The sequence below is a fragment of the Cuculus canorus genome, chromosome 7 (genome assembly GCF_017976375.1).
Source record: "Cuculus canorus isolate bCucCan1 chromosome 7, bCucCan1.pri, whole genome shotgun sequence".
Lineage (NCBI taxonomy): Eukaryota > Metazoa > Chordata > Aves > Cuculiformes > Cuculidae > Cuculus > Cuculus canorus.
Window position 1 is genome coordinate 35,309,817 of NC_071407.1, and position 25,484 is coordinate 35,335,300.

The 25,484-nt window shown below is 53.4% G+C and overlaps 1 protein-coding gene across 2 annotated transcripts; it reads right to left on the reverse strand.

Annotated features, from left to right (window-relative positions):
* Positions 1 to 1,149: 1,149 nt before the first annotated feature.
* PALD1 (phosphatase domain containing paladin 1) lies at positions 1,150 to 25,484 on the reverse strand. Of its 2 annotated transcripts, none has more exons than XM_054071718.1 (20): positions 25,362 to 25,484; positions 17,459 to 17,661; positions 17,204 to 17,306; positions 16,843 to 17,022; positions 16,605 to 16,769; positions 16,304 to 16,464; positions 16,079 to 16,154; positions 15,342 to 15,490; positions 15,160 to 15,256; positions 14,947 to 15,051; positions 11,846 to 11,941; positions 11,519 to 11,653; positions 10,159 to 10,275; positions 9,894 to 10,073; positions 8,984 to 9,181; positions 8,518 to 8,658; positions 8,006 to 8,077; positions 7,699 to 7,839; positions 2,729 to 2,884; positions 1,150 to 1,353 (listed from the first exon to the last, which is right to left on the reverse strand). In XM_054071718.1, the coding sequence occupies exons 2-20, from the start codon at positions 17,641 to 17,643 to the stop codon at positions 1,204 to 1,206; spliced, it is 2,607 nt and encodes an 868-aa protein (XP_053927693.1). In that variant the 5' UTR covers positions 17,644 to 17,661; positions 25,362 to 25,484; the 3' UTR covers positions 1,150 to 1,203. The 2 variants fall into 2 exon arrangements, with proteins under 2 accessions (XP_053927693.1, XP_053927694.1); XM_054071719.1 differs by having other exon boundaries at positions 17,459 to 17,656; positions 25,362 to 25,479.

The following is a 25,484-nucleotide window of genomic DNA, read 5'->3' on the forward strand; positions in this document are numbered from 1 at the left end:
AGTCAAAAAGAATGAGGGACCCCATGGGAACTGGGGCTCTTGCAGCCGCAGCAGGAACCACCCCAATGTTTAAGAAAAAGCATCCCTTGCTATTTAAAAATTATATTTTTCTTTCCACCCTTCACATTTGAATTTCTGCTGCCTGCGGCTCCTGCCCCTGGCAGCAGATAAAGGCAGCTGCTGGGAGAGACAGAGCGTGTGCTCCTGCTTTTGTGGTCCCCATCTTATTTTATCATCCCTCATCCGGACTCCCGCCCGTACCAGTGACTTCCCCATCGTCCCCTCAGCTGCCAAGCTCCTCTCCTCCCACTGTGAGGAGAAAACGGGGGGCATTGGAGCCCTCCTTTGCATCTTGTTTAGATTAATTTTATTTTTCACTCTTCCCTCTTGCTCCACTCCTTAAAAACAAACAAACAAACAAACAAAAACCCCAAAATCCTTCTATTCATCATGCTTCTAAGCCTACTCTTTGCTGAGCTGCTACGCTCTCGTAGCACCATCTTGGCAATGAAAGGGCAGGTCTTGGGGGGCAGTGGGGACCCCCAAACCCAGTGCCACAGCTCCTCTTCCCCCCCCAGCCACATCCACAACTAAAAAAGTTGGGAAGAACCAACAAAGATGAAGATGTTTAAACCTTAAAAATATCCAAGTCCACAGTGACCGGGATCTCTGCAAGTCTTAACAAGCTACAAGTGTTTATAGCTCTACACAGACATATAAGCACAGATAGAGCCACAAATATATGAACATTTACATACACACACACATATATATATGCATGTATGTGTGTATATCTACACTTGTGTATTTATACATGTATATACACGCGTGTAAATAAATACACGTATATTTGTATGTGCATGCTGCCCTGGTTTAAGGAGAAAGCGAGGATGGTCTTGAAAAATCTGGCATGATTCCATGCCACCAAGCAAATTCAAGTGATTGCATCCCAGCGTTTCAGGGCTGCTTTTCAAATCACACCCTGCTCACAATTAAGCACTTGCCCAATAGGATTGGTTTTTAATTTACAGTATTTTTATTGCATCCAAAAGAACCCCAGAAATTCTCACATTCTAAGGCAGTTTTGGGGCTCACCCCTCCCTCCCCACACCCCCAAGTTTTGGGAAAACAGTCTTCTTCCACTCCCTCCCCAACCCCCCTACCCAGAAGAAAGCAGCAGGGCCCCATTCCTGCTACCTAATCCTACACAAACTCCCCACGGAAAGAGCGGGAGGTGCTTCCCTGTGCCTGCCAGCGGCTCCGAAGCGTGCACAGGGCTTTGCCCTCCAGGCTCTCCAGCTCAGGGAAGCCCAGTTGGTTCAGGACCTCATAGATCCCAGCCACCGCCGCCACCTGAAAACAGAGGGAGAAGAGACATTTAAACTCCCGTCAGCATCCTCAGGATGCTTTGGCCACTTTCCGCATGAAGAAGCACCCCAATATCTCGCCAAATCCCCATAGCCAATCCCCCTCCCGCAGCCCCTCAGCTTTCCTCCAGCCATGGTTTATCCCTTTCATAAGCCGCTTCCTTGCTGTTGGGGTCAGCCGTCGCAGGGTTTGTTGGCTTTGGCACCCTTCTGCCAAAAAGCTACAATGGTGCCTTGTTTTTGCTAAAAATGCAGGGATTATGCAGCGGGAAGGGGTGCTTTGGGGGGTCAAAGGCTCCTTGTGTCCACAGGTTGGATGTATTTCCCCATGTAAAGCCATGCATTAAAGATGCAGCATTAAAGATGCGTTTAAACCCCTACACCCAGCATCCGGCCAACAGTGAGCATCGCTCATCCCCACTAGAAGACGGCCCAGCCCCAGCCTCCCCCTGCGCTGACGGGCAATGCAAACACCAGCATAACCGAGATGCCACACTGGGATGGGCATCGGCCACCCCCCCTTCCTTGCCACAGTCCCTTCTAGTGAGATGGAGCTGGCGGGGGGGGGGGGGACAGGGAACGGAGCTGGCAGCCGCCGCTTTCATCTCCCGCCCAGCGGATCAAACATGCCAATACGAATTAGCAGCGCTGGCAGAGGCAAGCAAAGGGACGAGGCTTTTTCCCACAAAGGCAGGCAAAGCCACAGAAAGAAAAACTAATCTCTGCTTAACAAAAAATGTGAAAAATATTAAAAGCAGCGAATACAGGAAATGTGGGGTCTCTCATCCACCCTCTATTCCACTTTTCCAGCTGGGTCTCAATTTTCTTGCATTCCCATCATCCTCGCGCCACCGACCTCAGCCTGGCAAAGCAAAGCGGGCTGCTTTTAATAATTCTTTTCTTTCAATCCCCCAACCTGTTTAGCCAATGAGTTGTATTTTTTCACATGCTGCAGAGACCAGAGGTGGGTTTGTGTGCCAGGAGAGCTGGGCAACCGAACCAAGCCAGGCAGAGGTCACTGAGGGGCCGGCGGGTGGCCTCCCACCCCAAGATGTTGCAATCCCAACTGGCAGATCAAAATAAAACCCTGGAAAACTCAGAAAAGGGGCAAGTTTGGGGTAGGGGGAACACCTCATCCATGTGTGGGATCTCCCATCTATTTCCAGCGACCTGCCTAGCTTTCCTTGAAAGCCACCAGCCGAGCAAGATGGGAGCTTACCAGAGCAAAAGAATGGGATAAGAGGTCCCTGACAACCATTCAAAAATCATACATAAAATAAAAATGGGGGGCTCTTTCCCAGACCCACATAAAATGAGATGGAGCAAATTCCTGCTGGCAGCTCAGGCAGGCAAAGCCTCACCTCGCGCATCCAGAGGCTGAAGGGCCGCTGCCAGGAGTCCTTCTTCTCAAGATGCAGGTAGGCATTGAAGAGGATCAAGTAGATGTAGCGCTCCAGGTACTGCAGGCTCCTCAGCTGCAGTGTCCGTCTCTCCTTTTCATCTTTGACTGACTTCCCCTGGAATAAGCAAGAAACCGGCTGAGGTGATACCTGCTTCAGGAGACCATCCGAGAGGCAGCTCCTACACTCAGTCCTCATCCGTGGTCCTGCTCTCTATCCCACATGAGAAGTTTGGTGGTGAAGGACCCGTGAGGACCTCTTGTGCTAGGGAAAAATCACAGACTCCCAGAGAGGTTGGGGTTGGAAGGAAACTCTGGAGCTCATCCAGTCCAACCCTCGCTGCTAAAGCACAGTCACCTCGAGTGGGTTGCATAAGAATGTGTCCAGGTGGGTTTGAATATCTCCAGAGAAGGAGACCCCACAGCCTCCCTGGACAGCCTGTTCCAGTGCTCTGTCTCGCTCACAGCAGGGAAGTTTTTCCTCATGCTCAGGTGAAACTTCCTGTGTTCCAGTTTGTGCCTCTTGCCCCTTGTCCTGTTGCTGGGCACCACTGAACTGAGTCTGGCCCCACCTTCCTGACACCCACCCATCAGATATCGATCAGCATGGATGAGATCCCCTCTCAGTCTTCTCTCCTCCAGGCTGAACAGACCCAGGTCTCTCAGCCTTTCCTTAAAGAGAGATGCTCCAGTCCCCTCATCATCTCTGTAGCCTCCACCGGACTCTTTCCAGTAGTTCCTCATCTTTCATGAGCTGGGGAGCTCAGAACTGGACACAGGATTCCAGAAGGAGCCTCACTAGGGCAGAGTAGAGGGGAAGGAGAACCTCCCGCACCCTCCTGGCCACCCTCTTCTCAATGCACCCCAGGATACCATCGGCATTCTTAGCCGCAAGGACACATTGTTGACTTATTGTCCATCAGGACTCCCAGGTCCTTCTCCACAGAGCTGCTTTCCAGCAGGTCAACCCCTCACCTGGACTGGTGCAGGGGTTTATTCCTCCCCTGATGCAGCGCTCTGCACGTGCCTTTATTGAACTTCATGAGGTTCCTCTCCACCCAGCTTTCCAGCCTGTCCAGGTCTCGCTGGATGGCAGTACAGCCTTTTGGTGTATCAACCACTCCAGCTACGCTCTATGGCACTGATCACAAACCTTTGATCCGTTTATACCACTACCTATCATCCCTCTGACTCAAGCTCTCAAGAAGCCCAGGTCCAACCTGTAGCCCCTGCCTGGCTTCCAGCTGAGGAGGGAAGGACCACTTTGGGAACAAAAATAAATGCATCCTTCCAGCCCGTTCCTACCATGGCTTGGCAGGCCAGGCTCTCATTACCTTGTGGTTTCCAGCATATAAAAACTTCCCCTTCACCGTACAGACCTCAAAAATAGATGAGGGAGAGCTAAATGTAGGGGAGGGGGTGTGCCAGGAGGCACAGGTGCAAACTGTCCTCGAAACCATGAGCTCCTCAACTGCAAAGCATCTCTCCAGAGGAGGATATGTCCCTTTCCAGCATCCCCCGGTCAGATTCAGCCTCCACCACTGGAGGAGGAGAGGCCACGGCAGCCATCCAACACCCTGCTCTGAGGTTGGTGGCCACTGTACCTCCTATTATTACTTTTTCACATATATACACATATAATTATATATTATTACTATTATTATAGGTGTTATTTTAAGAACAGATGAGCCCTGCGGTGATGCTCCTTCTAAGAATTAATAACAATAAATAAAGAAAAACAGCCAGCCAGCATCTCCTGTACAAGGACAGGCTGAGACTGGCGGCTGTTCCGCCTGGGGAAGAGAAGGCTCCGAGGAGACCTTATAGCGACTTTCCAGTATCTGAAGGGGCTACAAGAAAGCTGAGGAGGGACTTTTTATTATGTCATGGAGTAGCAGGATGAAGGGCAATGCAGAAAAATTGCAGAGAGGAAGATTTAGATGAGACATAAGGAGGAAATTCTTCACAATGAGGGTGGGGAGGCACTGGAACGGGTTGCTCAGAGAAGTTGTGGCTGCCCCATCCCCAGAAGTGTTCAAGGCCAGTTTGGATGGGACTTTGAGCAGCCTGCTCTGGTGGGAGGTGTCCCTGCCCATGGCAGAGGGGTTGCAATTAGATGATCTTTAAGGTCTCTCCCAACTCAAACCACTCTATGATTCTACGATAAGAGCCCTGGTCCGGCAGTCAATCTCACCGCAAACCCCACAGACCATCCCAAAGAGCAGCAATTCCTTGCTCTGGTGCGAGCACCAACCCACTCCCAGGCACAAGCCTGCTCTGCTTTCTCCAGGTCCCTCTCCAGTCGTTCATTACCATGGCAGGCAAACATTTCCACCCACGGGCTTTGAAAACTGGGCTTTGTTCAACCCATTTGTACCCCGACTCCTCGCAGCACCAGGCAAGTGGTTCTGTCCTTGGAAAAAAATGTCTCCCCTGTGCCAGTGTTTGCAGAGAGCAGATCCTATTATGGTATAATTTACTATTTCATTATATAATCCCATTTAGGTTTTATTATATTGTCCTATTATTTATCATTTTATTCTATCATTCTATTTATCATATAATGCTATTATTTACCATTTTATTATCTCATTATTTATCTTTTATCTTATTATTTATTATTTTCTTATACTCTTATATTTTTTCCTTCCAGTTATGGGTGGGAAAGGGTAGGAACAAGCCCATGCAAGTATCAGAGCACCTTTTCCTTCCCTCTCTTCATCCAAACCTCATATTTCTCTAAACACTGACCATGGCATAATTAAAAGTCCATTAGGGCAATGCTTAGACTACAGAATGACTGTAATTCTCTTCTTCAAGCTGCCCATCATTAGGGAGAAAGTAGATAAATAAAAATTAAATCATTTATCCATGCTTCTCTTTGGCCCAGCCAAATCAAATGGGATTACTGGAGCAGCAAAGGGGGAAATGCAAAATGCAGGCGGCAACAAAAGGCTCTTCGTAGGGCAGTGGGTGCGGGGGTAGCGGATGCCCCTCTCTCTATCTTTCCCACTGGGCTGCCAAGGCAAGTTGGATACGGCCTGCCCGGAAACAGGATACAGCCCAGGAACACCCACATACTGGTCCTGACTGCCAAGCACCAGGAAGAGGAGCAAGGAGGTTGAGGGAATTGTCTTCCAGGAAAAAAAAGAACAAACCACAGCGGGAGCAGCCCAGTGATGGTCTTCCTCTCGGGAGCCCCGAGGCTGAGCCTACAGACACAGCGAGCAGGAGGCAGCCGTGAGGTGGGGATCATTCGGGGCCACTGGAGAGCATAATTAAATCCATAAGCAGGCAGCCGCTCATTTGGGATGGGAGTATTTTGCTGTGCAGCAGCAAAGCACACAATAATGTAGGTGAGACTTCCCACCAGCCACGTGGCCACCTCCCCATGATGCATAAAGGGGAGGTAAAAATAAAGCAAAATTGCTTATCACCAATAATTTCACAGGAGCTATTTTTCAGTCCCCAGCAGCTCATCCCACGGAGCTCAGGTTTTCTCTCCCAATGCAAAAAAGAAAAAAAATGGAAGAGGCAAAGAGGCAAAAAAGAGGCAAATGCCCAGGTTGCTGCGTATGTTACTGGGTGATTAAATGCTTTGGGTTTTCTTCCCACAGTCAATCGTTTGCAGCTGTTAATTGAAAAAAAAAAAGAGGTCAAGGGCAGCTGCAGGCAAGACCATCACTGGCAGGGACACGGGTCGATCCAGCCCGGGCAGGGACGATGCCGGCGCCCAAGCTCAGCCCTTCTGAGACCCATGAACTGTACTTGCACAGCTTAAAAAAACCCTGAATCTAAATAAATTATCCTTCCTCCCCTTCATCAGCTGCACAGAAGCTCCCACGCAAAGCTGGGTTGCAGCCCACAGGCTCAGCTGGCCGTGGGATGCATCCTGCATGGGCATGGATGGGTCCTCTTTGGAGCTGAGAGGAGCCAGAGCATTCGCAGCTGGGAGCGGAGCGAGATGGACCAGCCCTGCCCTCTGCCGGCTGTGCACTGCTAGAGAGGGCAGGATGGTGCTGGACAGGCAGGATCTTGGATGGATGGGATGGGCAGAATGCAGAGTAGGATGGCACCAGGCTGGGCAGGATGCTGGGTGGGAGGCAGGATGGCACCAGGCTGGGCAGGATGCTGGGTGGAAGGCAGGACACTGGGTGGGATGCGGGATGGCACCAAACAGGCAGGATGCTGGGCGGGAGGCAGGATGGAACCAGACGGGCAGGCAGGGTGAGAGGTGGGATGCTGAGTGGGATGGTACCAGGATGGGCAGGATGCTGAGTGGGATGCAGGATGCTAAGTGGGATACAGGATGGCACCAGACAAGCGGGATGCTGCCCACAATGCGGGACAGCACCAAACAAGCATGATACAGGCCAGGGATGCAGGATGGTGTGGGATGTGGGACTGCACCAAATAGGTGGGATGCTGGGCAGGATGTGGGATGGCATGAGACTGGTATGCAGAGTAAGAGGTGGGATGCTGAGTGGGATGCGGGATGGTAGAAGATGGGCAGGATGCTAGGGGGGATGTGGGATGGGATACAGGATGGCACCAGACAAGAAGGATGCTGGCCAGGATGCAGGACAGGACTAGACAAGCAGGATGCAGGCCGGGGATGCAAGATGGTGTGGGATGTGGGACTGCACCAGATAGGTGGGATGCTGGGCGGGAACTGGGATGGCACCAGACAGGCAGGATGCTGGCTAGGATGCAGGACAGCACCATACAGGTGGGATGTGGAACAGCACCAGATGCCAGATGGCACTAAGAGCCCTGGCAGCTCTCCGGTGACATGCTAGAAAGCTTCAGCACAAGAAACCATTCAGCTTCAGAAGGGCTGGTCCCAGGGTCTGGCTGCACCCTCTGGCATCGGGTGCAATGGACCCAGGCAGCCCTGTGCCAATGGGAAGGGAGCATGTAGGTGCCGCTCACCTGCCGGTAGGTGCAGATGATGATTTCTCGGAGGTGATAATGCATGGGCGTCATGGTCTCACTGACAGTGTCCAAGGCCATGTCCACTTCCTTTTTCATCCGGTGACCATCAGGCAGGAGCTGGACTACCTTCATCACCACCTGGAGCGTGGGCAGAAGTGGCAGGGGCTTCACTGGGTGCCTCCTCGATTTGACCCAACTGTGCCATCTCTGCCCAAGAGAGGACCCAGCCTCTCCAAACAAGTAGCTGTGGCTAAAGTAGCAAGGAGTGGGGGACCCCGAAACAGAGTCAGGCTCAAGGACTCACCTCGAACTCCCCTTTGGTGTACTTGGCATCAGGCACACTCACGATTTCCTCTTCACTCATCTCAGGGATACCCTGGGGCAGTCAGAGAGAGACAGGACATCAGAGGCTGCACAGCCCGGTCTCTGCTGCCCAACAGCTGAGCAGAAATGCAAACCCCAAACCCAACCCACCAGGACCTCTCCTCAACCTCCCCTTTGCCTGAGCAGTGAGAACCAAAATTTTACCTCCACCATTTGCTCTGCAAGGAGGGAGCCACATCTCTCCTGCCCTTAATCCTATGTCCTAGTGTGGGAGCTCTTGGGAACAAGGGATGCACCCATACTTCTACTGGAGCTTGATGGGGGCTCGGCACAGCAAGAAAAAAAGAAACGGTGTCTGCCCCCAACAGCCCACCCTGGCCCTCCCGATGCTCCTTTTAACTCTGCTGTGGCTGCTGCAGGCTGTGCTGAGCTTCCCCGGCAGCCCCTGCTCCAGCCTGATGCCCAGGGAGAGCTGCAGATCCCAGTACGCACATTGAAGTGCCAGAGGGTGAGGGCAGCGATGACCATGGCTGTGGTGGTCCTGCCTCGGCCACTGGAGCAGTTGAACACAAAGGCTGCCTGCGAGTCCTCAGCCAAGGCACTCTTCATCACCTCCAGTAGCCGGTCAAAGTCCTGCCAGGAACAAAACCGGGAGTTTTTATGGGTGCAGCTCACCTCCCTTCCCACACCACGGGAATCCCTCGTCCAGCAGCCTCCAGGCTGAGACCCCCCAGCTCCTCACTGCATGCGCCAGACCCAGCCCAGCAGCCTCCCCTCCACCCCCTGCTGGCTGATGGTACCCAGGGTCTCCTGCCCCAGCAAGCACCTCGCACCAAGCCTGGGCACCACCACAGTCTTGGAGCTGGGTGACACGAAGCACCCGGGTAACATTCACCCCGCAAGAGCAGCAGGGATGGCTTGGGAAGGAGATGGCAGCACTGTCCCATTCACAGGGTACCTGTTCCTTGGGAGCACAGAAATCAGGGATGGGGATGCGGCGGTAGGTCAGCCCCTGGCAGGCATTCTTCTGCTGGCTGAATATCTCCTGCATGGTCAGGCAGCTTTTGAACATCTTCATCTGCTTCTCCGCCTCCAGGTACACTTCCAGCCACTTCTGGCACTTTAACAGGTCACCCTTCAGGGTAGCCTCTAGTTTCTGCAGAGGATGGAGAAACCCTCACCATAAGACCTACTCCTCCTAATTTTTCCAGAATTTTGTTTTAGATGCAGACTAACACTCCTTTCAAACACCCTTCAGCCAACACAGTACCCCACACCGGGTCCTGGCCACTGCTTCTGCCCAGGACCACAGTGTCCTTGACGGGAGCCTCAGGAGCATCATCTCCCACCACCCTGGGCAACTGCACCACACGGCCATGCTGCTGCTGACAGCCAAGTTCCTCCAATGCCTGTCTTCTCTGGAAACCAGCTGGAAACATCTGCTCTCCTTTCCCCGAGTGCCTTCTACCCTTGCTTTCAAGCTATGCTATAAATTCTTCAGGGGAGAATCTCTGCTTTGTTCTGCCTTTGTAAACTCTTACACAGTGACAGAGAAGTCAAGAGGTCTCCTCTGTTTTTGCAGTATGATAAAGAGTGGGTCAACCACTTGGCTTTCCATCCACTGGACTGTTCCCAGCCTCCATCAGACATGGAGGGCGCGAGACAAGCACAGCACATGAATACAAGCACTGCTCTCCACTGCCAAGGGGTAAAAAAACCCCAAAACCAAAACGAAGGAGCTCCAGGGGGTGAGGGACTATCAGAGTCTGCAGATATTGCCCAGAAGGGCTCCTGGGAGGGGATCAGCCCTTGGTGGATGAGCAGAAATCCTCACTGCTCCAGCATCCCCTCAGCAGGCAGGAGCTCACCTCCAGCTGCTGGGATGAGGCAGTGAGCACAGGGATCAGCTCCTCCAGGTGCCCAGGCTCCCGCAGTGTGTAGATCTGCTCGTTCCCCTCCAGGACCACTTCTTCCCTGAGGTTCATCCAGACGATGTGGGTGTGCTTCCGCTTGGCGTCCATCAGGTACCGCAGGACACCCCCTAGGGTCTAGGAGAAAGGGCAGCAAGGGTGATGGGAGAGCTGGGAGCCCGTTGTGGGAGACCCTGCCCACTGCAGGGCGCATGTCCCTCACCTTGGAGCTGGGCTGCGCTGTCCCATAGATGGGCATCTTGGGCACCCGTCGGAAGTTGGCCACACTCATCTCCTTGGCCGTGCTCAGCACGTCTGGGCAGAAGCGCTCATCAGCTACCTGCAGCAGAGCAAAGCCAGGGTAAGGTGTGCACCCCCTAGCACTGCAACTGCCCCCTCCCACTCACAGGTTTGCACAGGAGGTTCCCAGCACACCACAACCTCTCACTCACAACCTCTGCTCAGGAGAAGTCCCTAAAGCCCTTCCAAGATCAGCAAGCCAGGGCTCAAAGCCACACAGCTGCTTTTCAAAGGTGGGAGATACTCTTGCAGCAAGACCATGCCAAAGCAGCAGCAAACCCCCAGCAGCTCTGGCCTCTTTCACCCCATCACAGCCAAAAAGCACCAAGAAAAACGAAGCTGCATCTTAGGTTCACACCATAGGGTGTTCCGGCACCCCAGTACTCCGGGTCTGCAGGGCCGGACACATCTGTGTGCACAGGGGGTCCCTGGCCACATAGAATCATAGAATAGTTAGGGTTGGAAGGGACCTTAAACATCATCTAATTCCAACCCCTCTGCCATGGGCGGGGACATCCCACTGGCTCAGGCTGCCCAAGGCCCATCCAACCTGGCCTGGAACACCTCCAGGGATGGGGCAGCCACAGCTTCCCTGGGCAACCTGGGACAGGGCCTCACCACTCTCATGGGGAAGAAATTCCTCCTTATGCCCAGTCTAAATCTGCCCCTCTCCAGTTTATACCCATTGCCCCTCATCCTATCCCCACACACCTTTATGAATAGCCCCTCTCCAGCTTTCCTGTAGCCCCTTCAGGTACTGGAAGGTCGCTATAAGAGCTTTTCTGAGCCTTCTTTTCTCCAGGCTGCACAACCCCAACTCTCTCAGTCTGTCCTCGTACGGGAGGTGCTCCAGCCCTCTGATCATCTTTGTAGCCTCCTCTGGACCGTTCCAACAGCTCCATATCAGTCTTACATTGAGGATTCCAGAACTGTACACAATACTCCAGATGGGATCTCACAAGAGAGGAGTAGAGGGGCAGAATCCCCTCCCTCGCCCTGCTGGCCACGCTTCTTTTGAAGCTGCCCAGGATACGGTTGGCCTTCTGGGCTCATGCTTGCCAAGGATGTAGGCAGGACATGGAGTCGAGACCCCAACATTGACCTGGAGACCTCAGCATTGACCTGGAGATCCCAAGACTTAGCACCTGCTCTACAGCAGGGAAACCCCTTGCTTCTCCCACCCCACCAAACCTCTCTGAGGGCAAGTATCCCAGCAAGGCACCATTCCCAGAGAGCAATAAGGAGCCATCAGCCCCATCCCTACATCCAGGACAGGTACTCACCAGCACTCGCGTTCCCTTGGTGATGATCTCTCCAGTGACAGTGAGTTCTGACGAGTTCATCTCTGCCTGCAGCCGGTAAAGCTCGGGGTGCCGACACATCCACCTGCTGAAGCTGAGGGCAAAGCCCAGGGGGTACTGCCGGCGGGGGACCGGGGGGAACGCGCCGTCAGCCTGGGCTCGTACCCCCTGCCCAGACACAACCCATGACCCCACCAAAGAAACCTGCATTTGCTTGGGAAACAGAGACCCCTTCCTTCCCACCTCACAGGGAAACCAAAAAAGAAATGGAGCAAAAGAGGGGGCTTCGGGATAGTGGGGTTCTTTTACCTGCTCGTGAAGGTAGTAGTTGAAAGCAATCAAGTAGAAATAGCGTTCGAGGCTCTGCAAAGTCCTTTGGAGGAAATACTCTTTGGTGCTGCTCCCCTGAAAGCAAAGGCAGGTGGGATTCATGATGCACTGCTCCCGCAGCTCCAAGCAGATCAGGAGGCTGCGGAAAGAAGCTCTACACGCATCTGTTTGTGGCAGGCTTAGAAGAGAGACAACCAAGTAGCAAACAGGCCTGAGGAATATCTTTTTTTATGTAGCAGATATTAGGGAAAAGTGGGCAGAAATGCAGTTTAAGCTGCTCAATTTTTTTGCATATTTGTGCTAACTTCACCAAGCTGTTTGTTTGGAAAGAAACTACTTCCAAATGAGAAGTGGGGGAAAAAAAAAACCTACAAAACCCAATCTGGAACAGTTTCTTGATGCCTTTTTTTTCCTTTTTTTTTTTTAAAATGAAAGATTTCAAGTTTTCCACATTAAACGATGCTTAAAGACATAAATTTGCATTCCATCTCAAACAAACCCTTCCCTTTAGCCCAAGGACACACTGGGAGCGGCTCCAACCAGACCCAAGGGGCGTTGCTGTCCCAGGGAAATACACTGTCCAGATGCTAACGGAAGACTCAAACCCAAGAGGAGGGGGGCAGCTTACGCCAGGTCCTGCTCCCACTCTGCCCACCTCCATGGTCAAAATGCTCAGATGGCAGCATCCTCAGGGAGAGAGGTCCTGGTGCCAGTGATGGTGCAGGGAAGGATGCAAGAAGCCTGCCAAAGATATAACCTCCAAGCCCCTTGCTCCAGGTCCTACAGGGAATGGTCAGGAACCTTTTGGGGACCCCCCCAGCTGCCTTCAGAGCACAATGGGATCCCAGGAACCACTCCAGGGTCAGCATTGCATGGGGGGTGGTAGACCCCAAAACGAAGGGTGACATTAGACAAACTTATGGAAGAGCAAGACAAGTTTATTAATTAGAGACATAAACCACACACCCTGTAATATCCTCCATTCCCAGTGTCTTCTCTTTCCCTTCAGCCCCCAAAGCATCATGACGCCTATGAATCTGGCTTCAAGCAAGCTCTCACCATCATCATCGTCATCCTTAACTCCACAAACCAGGTGCTTGCCCCAGCACAGCTATTTCCTCCCCAGAACATAAACTCAAACTCAAATTTTCCATAGTTCAAAAACCATCCCCAATCTGCCTTGGGGCTGGGTTTGTACATCCAAGCATCCCATCCAACAAATTAACCTGCAATGCCAGCACAGGCAAAGGAGCACTCAGCACAGGGTTTGCGTGCATCCCTGGAGAGCCCTTCAGGACCCTCTGCCCAGGGTATGATGGAAAATCCTGTAAGACGGGGCTCTACACGTACAGAAGTCCGCTTGGCAAGCAAGGTTTGTACATCTCTGACATTATGACATTATGTGGCCAAATGATGAATATTTACTCATTCTCCGCAAGAGAAATCTGGCCTGCTGTCATTTATCAACAAACAGGGCAGCGGGCTTTGCTCTGGAAACTGAAAACAAAGCCTGCGGAGGATGGAGCCTGCTGGGTTTGCCGGCAGTGCTGCCAACAGAGCAGCGTTTCTCCCCAAGCACTTGAGTTCCTGCAATAAAAAACAGCCCTGTGCTCACACCAAAGGTAAATGTCTTAATAGTCTTCTTAAATAGGCTTTTGATGAAAAGGGGGATGATCCACTTGCATTCCAGCCATGGAGAGCTGGGTACCACAGGGGTCCAGCTGCGGCTCAACATCCCACGCTGGGATGCACCTACATCACCATCACTTGAGGACTCGTATCTCCACTTTTACTCCTAACACAGGGCAAGAAACCCACAGTCCAGCATGAGATCATTCCTCCAGTCCCAAAAAAGTCCTTCTTCTCCCCAAAAGCAAGAGGGGCTCCATCAGCTTACCCGGTAAAGCCCCCCAGGTACCAATTGCAGCCTCTCCCGTCCTACCAAGCCCAAGCTGTTTTTTTGAAGTCTGAGCATCAGCCCCTCTCCCCGCCTCATCCTCCCACCACCCCCCCCAGCACATTTTCCTGGCCCCTCGCCATTGTTTAAACCTGCTCTCACTCCATGCAGACTTCAAATAAACACTCCTTGTCACTAATCTATAGCAGTCCCCGACCATTTGTTTCTCCAGCATTGAGGATGACACTGAGCAGCCTTCCTCAGTGAGGAAGAGTTGGGAAAAGGCTTTGAGGCAGTGGGAAAATCTTCTCCACCATGCCCAAGCTTCCCCCACTATATGAAAGACTATCTGCCACCACACAAGCAGCACCAAACGTATCCAAATCCATCCTAAAAAGGGGGTAAAATTTGGAGTTTGCCACTAAAGGACAAAAGAAGTGTCAGTAAAGGCTTTCCTCCCCCCCTGCTCTAATTATTTTCATGGTGCTTTTCTGCCTCAGCCTATTTGCTTTGGCCACACAGCGCCTGTGTTTTTAGGTTGCCCTTTACCACTGGCCCCAGCACTTCCACTCTGTGTTCAGCATGTAAATGGGAAAATTAATCACCAAAAAGGCTGGGATTGGGGCAGCGTTTCCATCCTGGTGAGGAGCCCCACAGTTGGAAGGGGAGACCACAGCTTTCCAGCATGGAAAACTATCCTGATGGCTTTATAAAAGCAAAGGTCGGAGGAGGAAAATCCCTACAGGTAGGAAAGCTTGTCCTCGAGTGACTATATTTGCAGGAAAACCTCTAAAGCAATGATCCCTCCCAGCTCCCAAGGACTTTTACTAGCTAGGCTAGTATGGATTTTCCAATTTTCAAGCTGACAAAACCAGAGCATGGGATATTATTTGCCCCCAAGGTCATCTGCTAGAAGCAATGGTGAAGCCCAAAACAGCCAGCTTTCCTCCAGATCCCAGCTTTGCTCCATTTCATGGATCTTAAACAAGCGGGGGAAAAAAAAAAACCAAAAAAAAATGAGAAGCTCCACAACCTTCCAGGTTCCATGTCCCTGGGAAATTTCCAGCTCACAGGAAGCACCAGATTTCCAGAATTTACATTCTTCTCATCCCCGGATGAAAACAGCTCCATAAATTATCCTGCACAAGCAGCTTGCATCCGAGCAGCCCTTTAATTAATTTACCTGGATCTGATAGTCCTCCCCAATTCCTTCCAGCTTCTTCTTGTATTCATAGACGGCTTCTTTCATGTCGTGCATCTCCGAGCAGGAGGCGATGGCACCATCCACCTTGCGAGAAGCAAGCGGAAAAATCACTTAGCGAGCCCCAGACAGGTGATGGACTGAACTCACCCCCACTCACCCACCCCACTGGGAGTTTTGCCGGCACCTCCTTACCTCCTCAACTATCTGCTGGCCTTTGGGGACCATCTCAATGAAGGTCTGGATGACCCGAAGTCTGTCCCTGGGAAATGTTTTAGGTGGGTGGGGGAGGCTGGTGTGGGAGAAGAGCGAGATCAAATCGGTCCTGAGGGCACGGGAATCCCTCCCACCCCAGCCTTAGGGGCTGTCCCACTTACTCAGGCTTCTGGGAGGTTCCTCGGTGGTGGTGGAGGACAAGCGTGCCCATGGCCATGGCCAGGTTGGTCCTGCCCACACCAGTCTGGCAGCTGAAGAGCAGCGCTGGTGGGGGTCTGCCAGGGTCCCGCAGCAGCAGGCTGGGGCTCTCCTAGGAGGGAGGAAGAGAGAGATGGTGACGACAGGGGCACCTCCCCTGTGCTCAGAGGGCAGTGCGGATGGACCAGGACAACACAACAGGCAGTCCATCCGCTGCAGTCCCGTGCCCTCCTCTGCCGCTGTCAGACACTAGCCTGGCCACCCCACCAGAGACGTTACCACCAGCAGTTCCCAAGCTGCTGAGATGAAAACTCCCAGGCTAAAAGAAAAGAGAAGATCTGCCATCAAAAGCCTTTGCACCAAATCCAGATCATTTCTCCCAAACCTGTTTGGGGAAGAGCCACCTGCACAGGGATGCTCAGAGGTGGCGAGTGATGGTCATCTCCAGCCACAGGCAGGGACAAGCAGCTGGACAACACAGACTTCTCCAGCACGGTCAACAGCAACGGGAATGGGATGCAACCACAAAAACAGGCATCCCCTAATGGGCAGTGTTAAGCAAAAAGTAGGACAAGATGCTCTCAGGGAGTCACACTCTCCAACAAGGGATCCTTGGTCTGGCACAGGATCCTTGGTCAGGCACAGGAGCAAATCCCAACCCGACATGGCCCTGCAGACTGGGCACTTTCGCTCAGCTCACCCTCAGGAAGCAGATGAAAGCATCGAACTGCTCCTCCAAAGGGGCTCCCTCGGCAGGCAGGGGCAGCCGGTGGTACCTGCCGGGCACAGCGACACCCCTCATTAGGAGGATAGGGCCACGAGGGGACTTCATCCCCTTTGCAGTGGAGGACACATGGCCTTAAGAGGAAAGGCATCCCAGCTTGCAAAAGCAAAGCCACCAGAGGAGGAGGATGAAGGGCAGCACCTGTAGGAGGGCATGAGGAAGATGGGTCTGCGGTAGACCTCCTCCGTCACCTGGATGTCCTCCTCGCACTGCACCTGCACGGTGTGGGGCTCATCCCGCAAGCGCTCGATGTCATTGTAGACGTAGTAGATGCTCTCGCTCAGCTGCGCGAAGTCATGGATCTAGGGAAGATGAGGACCACCATCAAAACCTGCAAGGTACCCACCACCTTCGACAACACCTTCGCTCATCTCTGAGTAGGAGGGATGCACATGCCTCGTTATCACTTGGGTGACAACCTCCTCTTCCCAACCCACCTCACCTCCTTACGGATGGCCAGCTCCAGGCTCTCCGCCCGCAGCCCCCGCTGCAGGCGCTGGAGGTTCTCGTGCAGGTTCTCCTTGCCCCGGGGGGTGTACGACACAAAGTCCCCCTCCAGCCGCAGGAAGATCACAGGCTCCTCACGGACACAGAAGAAGACACACTCCTGCAAAGAGGCAGAGAAGCTGCCCAAAAGCTCACCCGCCTTTTCCCGCTCCAATTTCTAGCCTCCCACCAACCTTGTGGCCCTCTCTCTGCAACTTCTGCAGCACGAGCTTGAAGCCATTGAGGCTGGGTTGCCCCATGCCAAACACAGCGTAACCTCCTTTGGCTTGTCGGAAATTGGGAGCGCCGCAGCTGCCGGTAGTGTTCAAGACGTCTAATTTGCCATATACATCCCTGACCATGAAATATTTCCCCTGCAAAACAAGGTGGGCAGAAAGGAAATGGGGAATAAGTGGATTTGAGCAAAGAGGCTTGAACACAGCTACGAAGAAAGGTGGCTTTTTCTTGGTGACCTTCAAGATTAGCCCCCAAAACCCTAAGGTTTCCAAACCCCAGGCTGAAATGGGTTCAGCCCGGGGTAGCGGCAATGCTCACCTGCACCAGGTAGTGTTCCAGCGTGGCCTCAGAAATGCGCCCCACCGTGTAGTTGGCCTTCAGCAGGTCATCGTGGATCTGAAACTCCTCCCTGCAGTTGTACCTGCCAAAGCCAAGTGCCGGTGGGTGAATTAAAAAAGAAAAAATAAAGGCATAGGTATAGATTAAAAAAAAACCCCAATATTTAAGGAAGATGGTTGCAGAAAAACGGGTGTGGAGACAGAAAGAAGATGCAAGAGGCTGCCAAGGACTTACGTGATGACCACAGGTGCCACTTTGTTGGTGATGATGGATTTGGCCTTGTTGTTGTGGAGCCCCAGGGTCTGGAAAGAGTGGATGCTGAGGGAGCGCTGGTCCTCCATGCTGCTGTCACCCGGTGCCCCGCTCTCCACGGGGGATGCCGAGACTGCTTGTTGTGCCGCGCTGGCGGTCGTACCCATAATCCACAGGTGACTGTGCTGGGGCAGGGAAGCGGCAGCAACCACAGGGAGAACAAGGACAGAGTGAGGAGGAGGAGGAATTTTTTTTTCAGCCTCTCCCGTTTTAGGAAGGGAAAATCCTGGGCAGGTACAGGTGACACACACCCTTCAAACAGCCAGCGAGGAGAGGCCCTTTCGGGAAGAAATGCTCATCCAGCTCTTTCTCTCCAAAGAAAGCTCTTTTCTCTCCTTCTGCAAAGGATTTTCTTCCTCCCTGCCTGTCATGCAGCTCCCTCCATCTGCGAGGGTCTGGATCCAGAACAGCCAAAAGCGGGGCTGAAGAAGGGTGGGTGGGGGAAGGCAAAACACTGGATCTGGTCCCAAAAATTCACTGAGTCAGCAGATTGCTCTGCAGACAGACCCAGCAGCACAGACCTCAGCCTCATCCTCTGCTCTCCTACCACCCATAAACCGCTTCAGGGTCCCTTCACAGGCAGAAAACACTTGTGCACCAAGTAACTACTACCAGATATTTAGGATTTAGGAGCTGCTCAGCATGCCTGGAGCAACAAGTGAGGCTCGGGGGTTGCTCCCTGGTCCAAGCTGTGCATGCATGTGCGTGCACATTAGCATGTCGATGCACGTGCAAGCAGAGGAGGAGCCAGGGGAGGGTTGTGAAGTGCCCACACGTGATTTTGCAGCCTCGGAAGTTGTGGGTGGCAGGAAGGAGGAAAAGTGCCCCCCTCCCAGCAATAAATAATCCTGCAGTGCTGAGAAACTCCTGATTGCATCGGAGGCACGAGGATCCTCAAGGCAGAAGGATGAGGGCGTCTCATCTGGCTATTAATGAACAAATCTGAAAGCTGCTTTTAAAGCAATCCCTTATTGCAGGTTGTGTGGAACCCCCCGAGACGAGGCGGGGGACCCCAAAAGCAGACACACATGCACACACACTTCCCCAGGGAGCTCATCCCTAAAGATGGATGAAAGCAGAAAGGCCAGCCAAGGGCAGGGGGCTGGTGGTGGCGAGGAGCGTCCTGCTACACTCCACTGGCCCAGGACAATGCATTGACTGTCTGCACCAGCCAGGGCTGAAATGAACCAAGAGATGGCAAAGGGGTGAGCCTGGGAAAAAAAAAAACCTCTGCCCATCCCTATGGAGACAGTCCCTAATAAAATCTCTTTTGCATGGCGAATAACCATGGCAGCATCCAAAGGGGGACGGTACCTGCTTGGTCGTGATGCCCAGTGCTGGGAAATCAGGGGTGGCTTTAACCCAGCCCCACAAATGCTTTTGTAGCTGCTTCTGCCGCCTTGCAAGTAGTAAAGGATCAGCCCCTTACTGCAATCCCAGGGAATGCGATGCCCCCAGCAGCTGCAAATGCTTGGGGGGGGGGGGGGGGGGGGGGGGGGGAAAGTGGAGAGAGAAAGCCTCCGGAAAATGTGCTATTTCGAGATGGCTGTGCCCCAGCACAGATTTTCCCCTCCTCCCCATCCTCCTTCCCTGCTCCACAGAAAACTTGTTGCTTTACAGTGAATTTTCTGCACCATTAGGCAGCCTGGTTTCTTTTATATGCAAAAGAAGAAGGGGGGGAAACCCAGCTGTTTCAGGCCAGTGCCATTTCTCCAAGTCCCCTTATGCTTTTCTTTCACATAAACACTGTTGGGGCAAAAATAAAGCAGGAAAAAAAAAAAACCAACCCCAAAACTATATAGGGAGGTTTTGAGTGTTTCAGAGCAGGCATTCGTGGCCTAGGAAAGCTCAGCTAGCAAACAGGAGGGGGAGTGTTCAGCCACAGTGCTTTTTGTCCTTACTCTGATCAGAATTGGTGCTTCTTTTCAAAAGCAGTCAGCACAGCCCAATGAGCTGCACTGATCCCTCTGGGTTTGCTCCAGCATCCCACTGTCACAGGATGGAGAGTCACCCTACACGCAGGCACAGGCATCTTCCATATTTCCTTCACCCTTCTCCTCCCACCACAGTGAGCCACCTTCACTGAAAATCCCCCAGGAATTATTTTTTGCCTAACAAACCACACCAGCAAACAGCAGACATGAAAGATGCTGAGCAGATTTGGAAATGGTCTTTCAAACCACAAAATGAATGGAGAGAGGAAATCACATTTCAGCTTCTTCCCACCCTTGGTTGGGCAGGAAAAAGCAAGCATCTTCTAGAACGTAGAAGTACCAAAATTACCCAAAAATGGGTGCTTGGGGCAACCACAGGAACTGCTCTAAAGAGCCAGGGGAAGAGGGAAGCACTGGTGTTATCCATATGGGACAGCTCTTTACTGGTATCACTGCATCCAACGGGAGCAGGAGGGTGTTATCCATATGGGACAGCTCTTTACTGGTATCACTGCATCCAACGGGAGCAGGAGGGCTTACAGCCACTCAGTGCCCATCTGCAAGCTGGGACACAAAATGGAATGGCTGGGAATGCAAAATCCTATCCAAGGAAGCCAGATAAAATTATCTCATCTGAAAATCTTCCCAAATATCACTGGTGGCTGCCACAAGATGAGATGCAAGGGAGCCCCATCACCAGCTTGGGAGGGACCAGCCCATCAAAGGGCTCTGGATTAGCCCAAATATCAGGGTTTTTTGCCCCAATAGTTGGACACAGGCAGCAAACACTAAGCAGGTGCTCAGGCAGGAAATTTACCCTTAAAAAAAAAGTAGTTTGATTATTTTGCCTGTATTTTAAAGAACCTCACTGTATCTGACATCTCAACCTGGCGTGTTAAGATCCAAGTTGTTCTCGAAAAAAGTCAGCCGAACTGGTGCGGCTTTGCTCTGTTTTCGTGCCACTACGAGAAGTTAGGATGCTCAGAGGTCATCTGCGAGGATTTTATGTTGGCATTAGCCATCACCTGTGACGAGACAATTTCAAGCATCCCTTCCCTTGTACAACGACGGAATTCAGGGTTTCCTTTCTAGGAAAGAGAGAATGCAAAGACAAAACACCCTGTACAAAATCCTTGCCTCCTACCTCTGTCTTGTCCCCAGGGCAAGAAGCACAGGGATAAACCCCAGGAACATTCAGTCAATCAGCTCAATCCCTCAATGGCACTTGCAACCCCGACCTCAGGGACCTAAGAGCCAAGTCCGAGACAAATCGTGGCCATAGCTCTCCCCCCGCCACAAAAAGGACCAACACCCTACAAGAGGGCACCCCATCCAAACAAACCAGCACTGTTCTTCTCCAGGTGTTTTGCCTACATTCAAAGCTCCAGCAGCCACTGTTCCTGCTGCCTAAGGAGAAAGCGAAGCCTCGGGTAGGCAGTGTAGAGATGCTTCCCTTCCCCTGCAGATCCTCTCCCAGCAGGGCCAGCCCCATGGATGGGGAATGCCGGAGAAGCCATGGCCAGTGCCAAGATGCTTGCTTGAGCATCCCAAGAGACAACACCCGAGCTCTACAGCCCTTCTCGCATAGTCACGATTACAGTGCTCAGCCCCACACCTCTCAGAGCCGCTCCCCTCCCCCAGCACCGGGGGTTATTCCAGCGCCCAGGGACCTGGCGAGGACTCAAAGCCAGAGCGAACAATGGACTAGATATAGCAGGGAACGGCCGGGCTGCAGCTGCAGGATGCATCTGCCCCAGCCGCTGTGATGAGGAGGAAGCGTGCATTTGCCTGGCCACCTTATTGTCAGCAGGAAATACATCAAATAAGCCTCCCTCTTTGCGTCCCCAGGTTATTTTATAGTTTGGTAAATAAAATGCAAAGCCCTTTCGGAAGCAGCAGCAATCGCAGCATCCTCCTAACGCATCCATCCCCACCCTGGGCGCAGGGCAGCCCCAGCAGCTTTTGGGCACCAAGCCAGTACGGATGCATCCACAAGGGACCAAGGGGCGCCCAGCGCTGCTGACCCAAGCAGAGAGGCAGGAAACACGGCAGTGGCCAGCAGGAAGCCCCGGCGCTGCTGAAGGGGCATCACCCAACTCTGGAGGAAGCACTGGAGCCAAGCCCTCCGCCCTAACGTGCTCTTTAACCCTCTTTTTCAAAAAACCGTGAAAATAAAATGATGCACAAACAGCAAACCCTTTGTCGGTGGAACCCACGTACACCAGGACATATCCCAGAGTAGAGGCTGTGTGGGAACCAGGCTCCTGTTGTCCCAGGTGATGCTGGAAGGAAGCAGCTTGGCTTATTAAAAAGGCGTAATAAAACAAAAAGGAAAGGTGAGAAATAACATATTAAGTGGCTTATTTGAAACATACTGTTTGTTCACCAAGCTGCAAAGGTGAAATAAGGCAAGGAAGCAACGTGATCCAAAAGGCATTAAACCTACCCAAAAGTGCTTTGCAATGGGGAGGACAAGGCTCTGGAAAAAGGTAAAGAAAGCCAACTTTGCAGCAGAGAGCTCTGATTTTACAAGCCTTGATTGGTTTATTATTATTTTTAAATTAGGAGAAGCAACCGCCCTCCACTCTCACAGGCTCCTCAGAGAGCCAGCATCGACAGCCAAAACTATAACTAAACAAGCAGCGTTTCCTAGAAAGTACAGAGGCATTTCTCAATCCGTGCTGCCCAATTCCCCACATGCCCTGTGCTCCATCACCGCCATCTGCCAGGAGGAGGGAGAAGCATCCCTGGGATGCCTTCCCCCAAATACAAGGAGAGACGGGATGGTGACATTTCACACACACCCTCCAACGTGCTCCTGTGCACAAAAACTGTGCGCTACATCCCCGTCCTCCAAATGACCAACCTGCCATTACCTACTGGATTTAACAGTTCTTACCCTACAGTCAGGGAAAGCTGTTTGAGACACAGAGGGAAGGGAGAAATAGCAGGCACCCAGGCATATCTCCTCAGAAATGTGGGTGCAACTCACCCTGTGCCCCGTCAGAGAGGCAGCCACCTCGGGAGGGATGCTGGTACCCAGTGGGAGGTACCAGTACCAGGAGTGGTACCTGGGCTGCAGCCCTCGCTTTCAAACTTGGTTTACAGTGAAATATTAATCAACGGTGTCAAACCTTCTTTGCTAAGCACGACCTGGGAGGAATTAAGATATAAACATGTCTTGGCAGCAGGACATGGCTTTTTTTGGCTGAGATGCTTCAACTTTGCACAAAGCCCACCTGTAACAGCTAACAACAGCCCAGGTGCGAGATACCCTTTGGATGAGCAGCTACCACATGCACCCTCTCCCCTCAAAAAACCTCCTTTATGCCCTTTTTGAAGGCAGCAGGCAAGTCCCCTTCCACATGACACCGTCCTTAGGGTGCTGCTTCACAATGTTGAGAAGTGGCTCAGGGACACGCAGGGGATGCTCAGGCTGCCCGATGTTTTAAGTGAGGGGTTTTATCAATGCAAAGAGGAACAAAGCCCCAATTTGCAGGCGCCAGTGCTGCCGGTTGTGTTGTCAGCTCACTGCCGGCGGTTTCAAGGTCTGCGAACATGCTTACTGAAGAGTTTCCTTTCAATAGTGCAAAGAAAAAAAAGCCATAGAGGATGAAGATAAAGGCCGAGGGCATCTCCAAAGAGACGCCCATCCCGCAGAGAAGCTTTTCTTTCACACCAAACACTCCACGGCTCACCAGGAAGCGCCATGGCCACATGCCCAAACCCGCTGCACCAAATTTTTCACCCCGTGCCATTTCCACCTCCTCCCACAAGAAGTTTTGGAGTGTGATCCCACACGAGCCAGGACCCTGCGGTGGAGATCCCAGGGTGACACGCACACTGCAGCACCCGGCTTCCAACCTCGGGAGGCTCAGCACCACGAGAAGCTCGGCCAAGGCGTTTCAAGAAGATGAGGGCTATGATTTTGTGCTATTCATAGCTAACCACCAGCTCCCCTCCCAACGGGGAAGGCTGGCGGAGCAAAGGGACGGCTCCATTTACATGGGGCCACTTTTCGAAGCTGGGTTGTTGCAGACCACACCTTTTCCAAGACAAGCAGCACCTTATGCGCACCCGCACCCATCGTCGCACGCGCCTTCAGTGGTTTGGCACGCGGTAGCGTGCAGAGCTTGCTTTCCTGGACTCTCTTCTCCCCCACCCCACTTTCTTAAGTAAAGCGAAATCAAGCAAATCCCAGGGGGTATTTGCTCACAACAGAGACCTGCTGGTTATTTTTAGGCTCCGTGTCATTCATGCAAAGACATAATCACTTCCTGCCTTCCAGGAAGGAAATGTCCCACCGCCGCTGCCTGCACGCCTGCCTGCCTGTACCATCCCCAGGCAATGCCTGCACGCTCCCAGCCTGGCCACCCCAAAACCTGCTGCCACCCCATCCCGGGGGTGTAACAACCACGACACAGCTTGGGATGCAGCGAGTGCCACGGTTCAGAGCACTGCAGGGAGAAGAGGTGGTGTTCACCTCCTCGGCACTAAGATGCACAGAGGAAAGGGCAGAGGAAGAGGTCCGGAAAAGTCCTGCAGCCATAGGAAACCTGCCTGGAGGCAGTTTCTGAAAGTTTTCAGCTCTGACAGCTACAGATGCTCAGCAAGAGCAGGCAGCCTTTCCTCTTAGGACATCCTCTGTGTGTCCCAGCTCTGCCCGGGCGACTCGGCACAGAGGGTGAGCCCATCCTGCGGGGGGTAAGGAGCCCACCACCCCCTCCGATGTACCCTACGCAAACCAGACAGTGGGAAACCCACCGCTGAGCAATCCCAGGGTTCCCATTTCTCTTGTGCTCCCCAAACAGGAGGTTACGGAGCCAAACACCAGACCAGGATGTTCCCCGAGCAGGGAAGGGGCTGCAGTTCTATCTTCCTCCTCCATCTTCATCTACCAGCAAGAAGCCATCGCACAGCTCCCTGTTTCAGATCCTGATCCCTGGATGGCTTTTGGGTGTGTATGGAGGCAGCCGAGGGATGCAAACCCCAAAACTCATGGGAGGGCACTCTGGCACCACTGGCACTGGCAGAGAGCTGCGCTGCTCCCCCCGCCAGGCTGGCTTCCAGGCAGCAAGAGGGAGAGAAAAATCCCTTTTAAATAGCAAACTGGACTGCAAAAGGCTGGGAGGACCCCGCGGGGTGGCTGCAGGGCCTCGAAATGAGTTATCTATCTGTTTTCAAGAGGTTTAAAGCACAGCGTTGGCTGAAGAGAAACCCTCCTCGCCGGCGGTCGGGCACCGCCTGCCCGGGGTGGGGGGGGTTCAGCTCATGGGGCAAAATAAAGGTTCCTCCCATCGCCCCCCCTCCCCGCACCCGGCTGGGAAAGGACCCCCCCTCCGCAGGGAGGGGACCAGCACCGAGGGCGCTGGAGATATGCCCCCCGTTCCAAAGAGCGGAGGGAAACGGGGTCCCCCGGGGGGGATGCGCGGTCCCGGGGGGGGTGGATGCCCGCTGCCGGCGCGGGAGGGAGGATACACGGCCCCGGGGGATTGGATGCCCGGTCCTGGGGGGAGAGGGTTGGATGCCCGGTCCAGGGGGAGGAGGGGATGCCCCGTCCCGGGGAGGGACAGAGGATGCATGGCCCCGGGGAAGGAGGGGATGCCTTGTCCCGGGGGGGTCTGGATGAGCGGCCCCAGGGCGGGAGAGAGGATGCCCGGCCCCGGGGAGGCTGGATGCCCGGTCCCAGGGGAGGAGGGGATGCCTTGTCCCGTGGAGAGGAGGGGGGGGATTGGATACCCATTCCCAGGGCGGGAGGGAGGATGCACGGTGCAGGGGGGGGGAGGGCAGTGGGGGAGGGATGCGCGGTCCCGAGGGCAGTGGGGGATGGATGCCCGGTCCCGGGGGTGGGGGGCAGTGGATGCCCGGTCCCAAGGGGGGAGATGCGGTACCTGGCGGCGGCTCCGGGCTCAGCTCCCGCGCCGGGCTGGCCGCGCCGTCGGGCCCCCCATGGGGGTGGCGGGAGCGCAGCCCCACGGCCGCCCCGAGCGCCGGAGCCTCGGCGGGGGGAGGAG

Coding starts and splice junctions, on each gene's coding strand:
- PALD1 (XM_054071718.1), bottom strand. CDS start 17,643: ATGGGTACGACCGCCAGCGCGGCACAACAAGCAGTCTCGGCATCCCCC. Junction 15,257..15,341: donor GGAACCTCCCAGAAGCCTGA/GTAAGTGGGACA, acceptor CTCCCACACCAG/CCTCCCCCACCCACCTAAAA. Junction 11,942..14,946: donor GGGAGGACTATCAGATCCAG/GTAAATTAATTA, acceptor CTTTGCTTTCAG/GGGAGCAGCACCAAAGAGTA.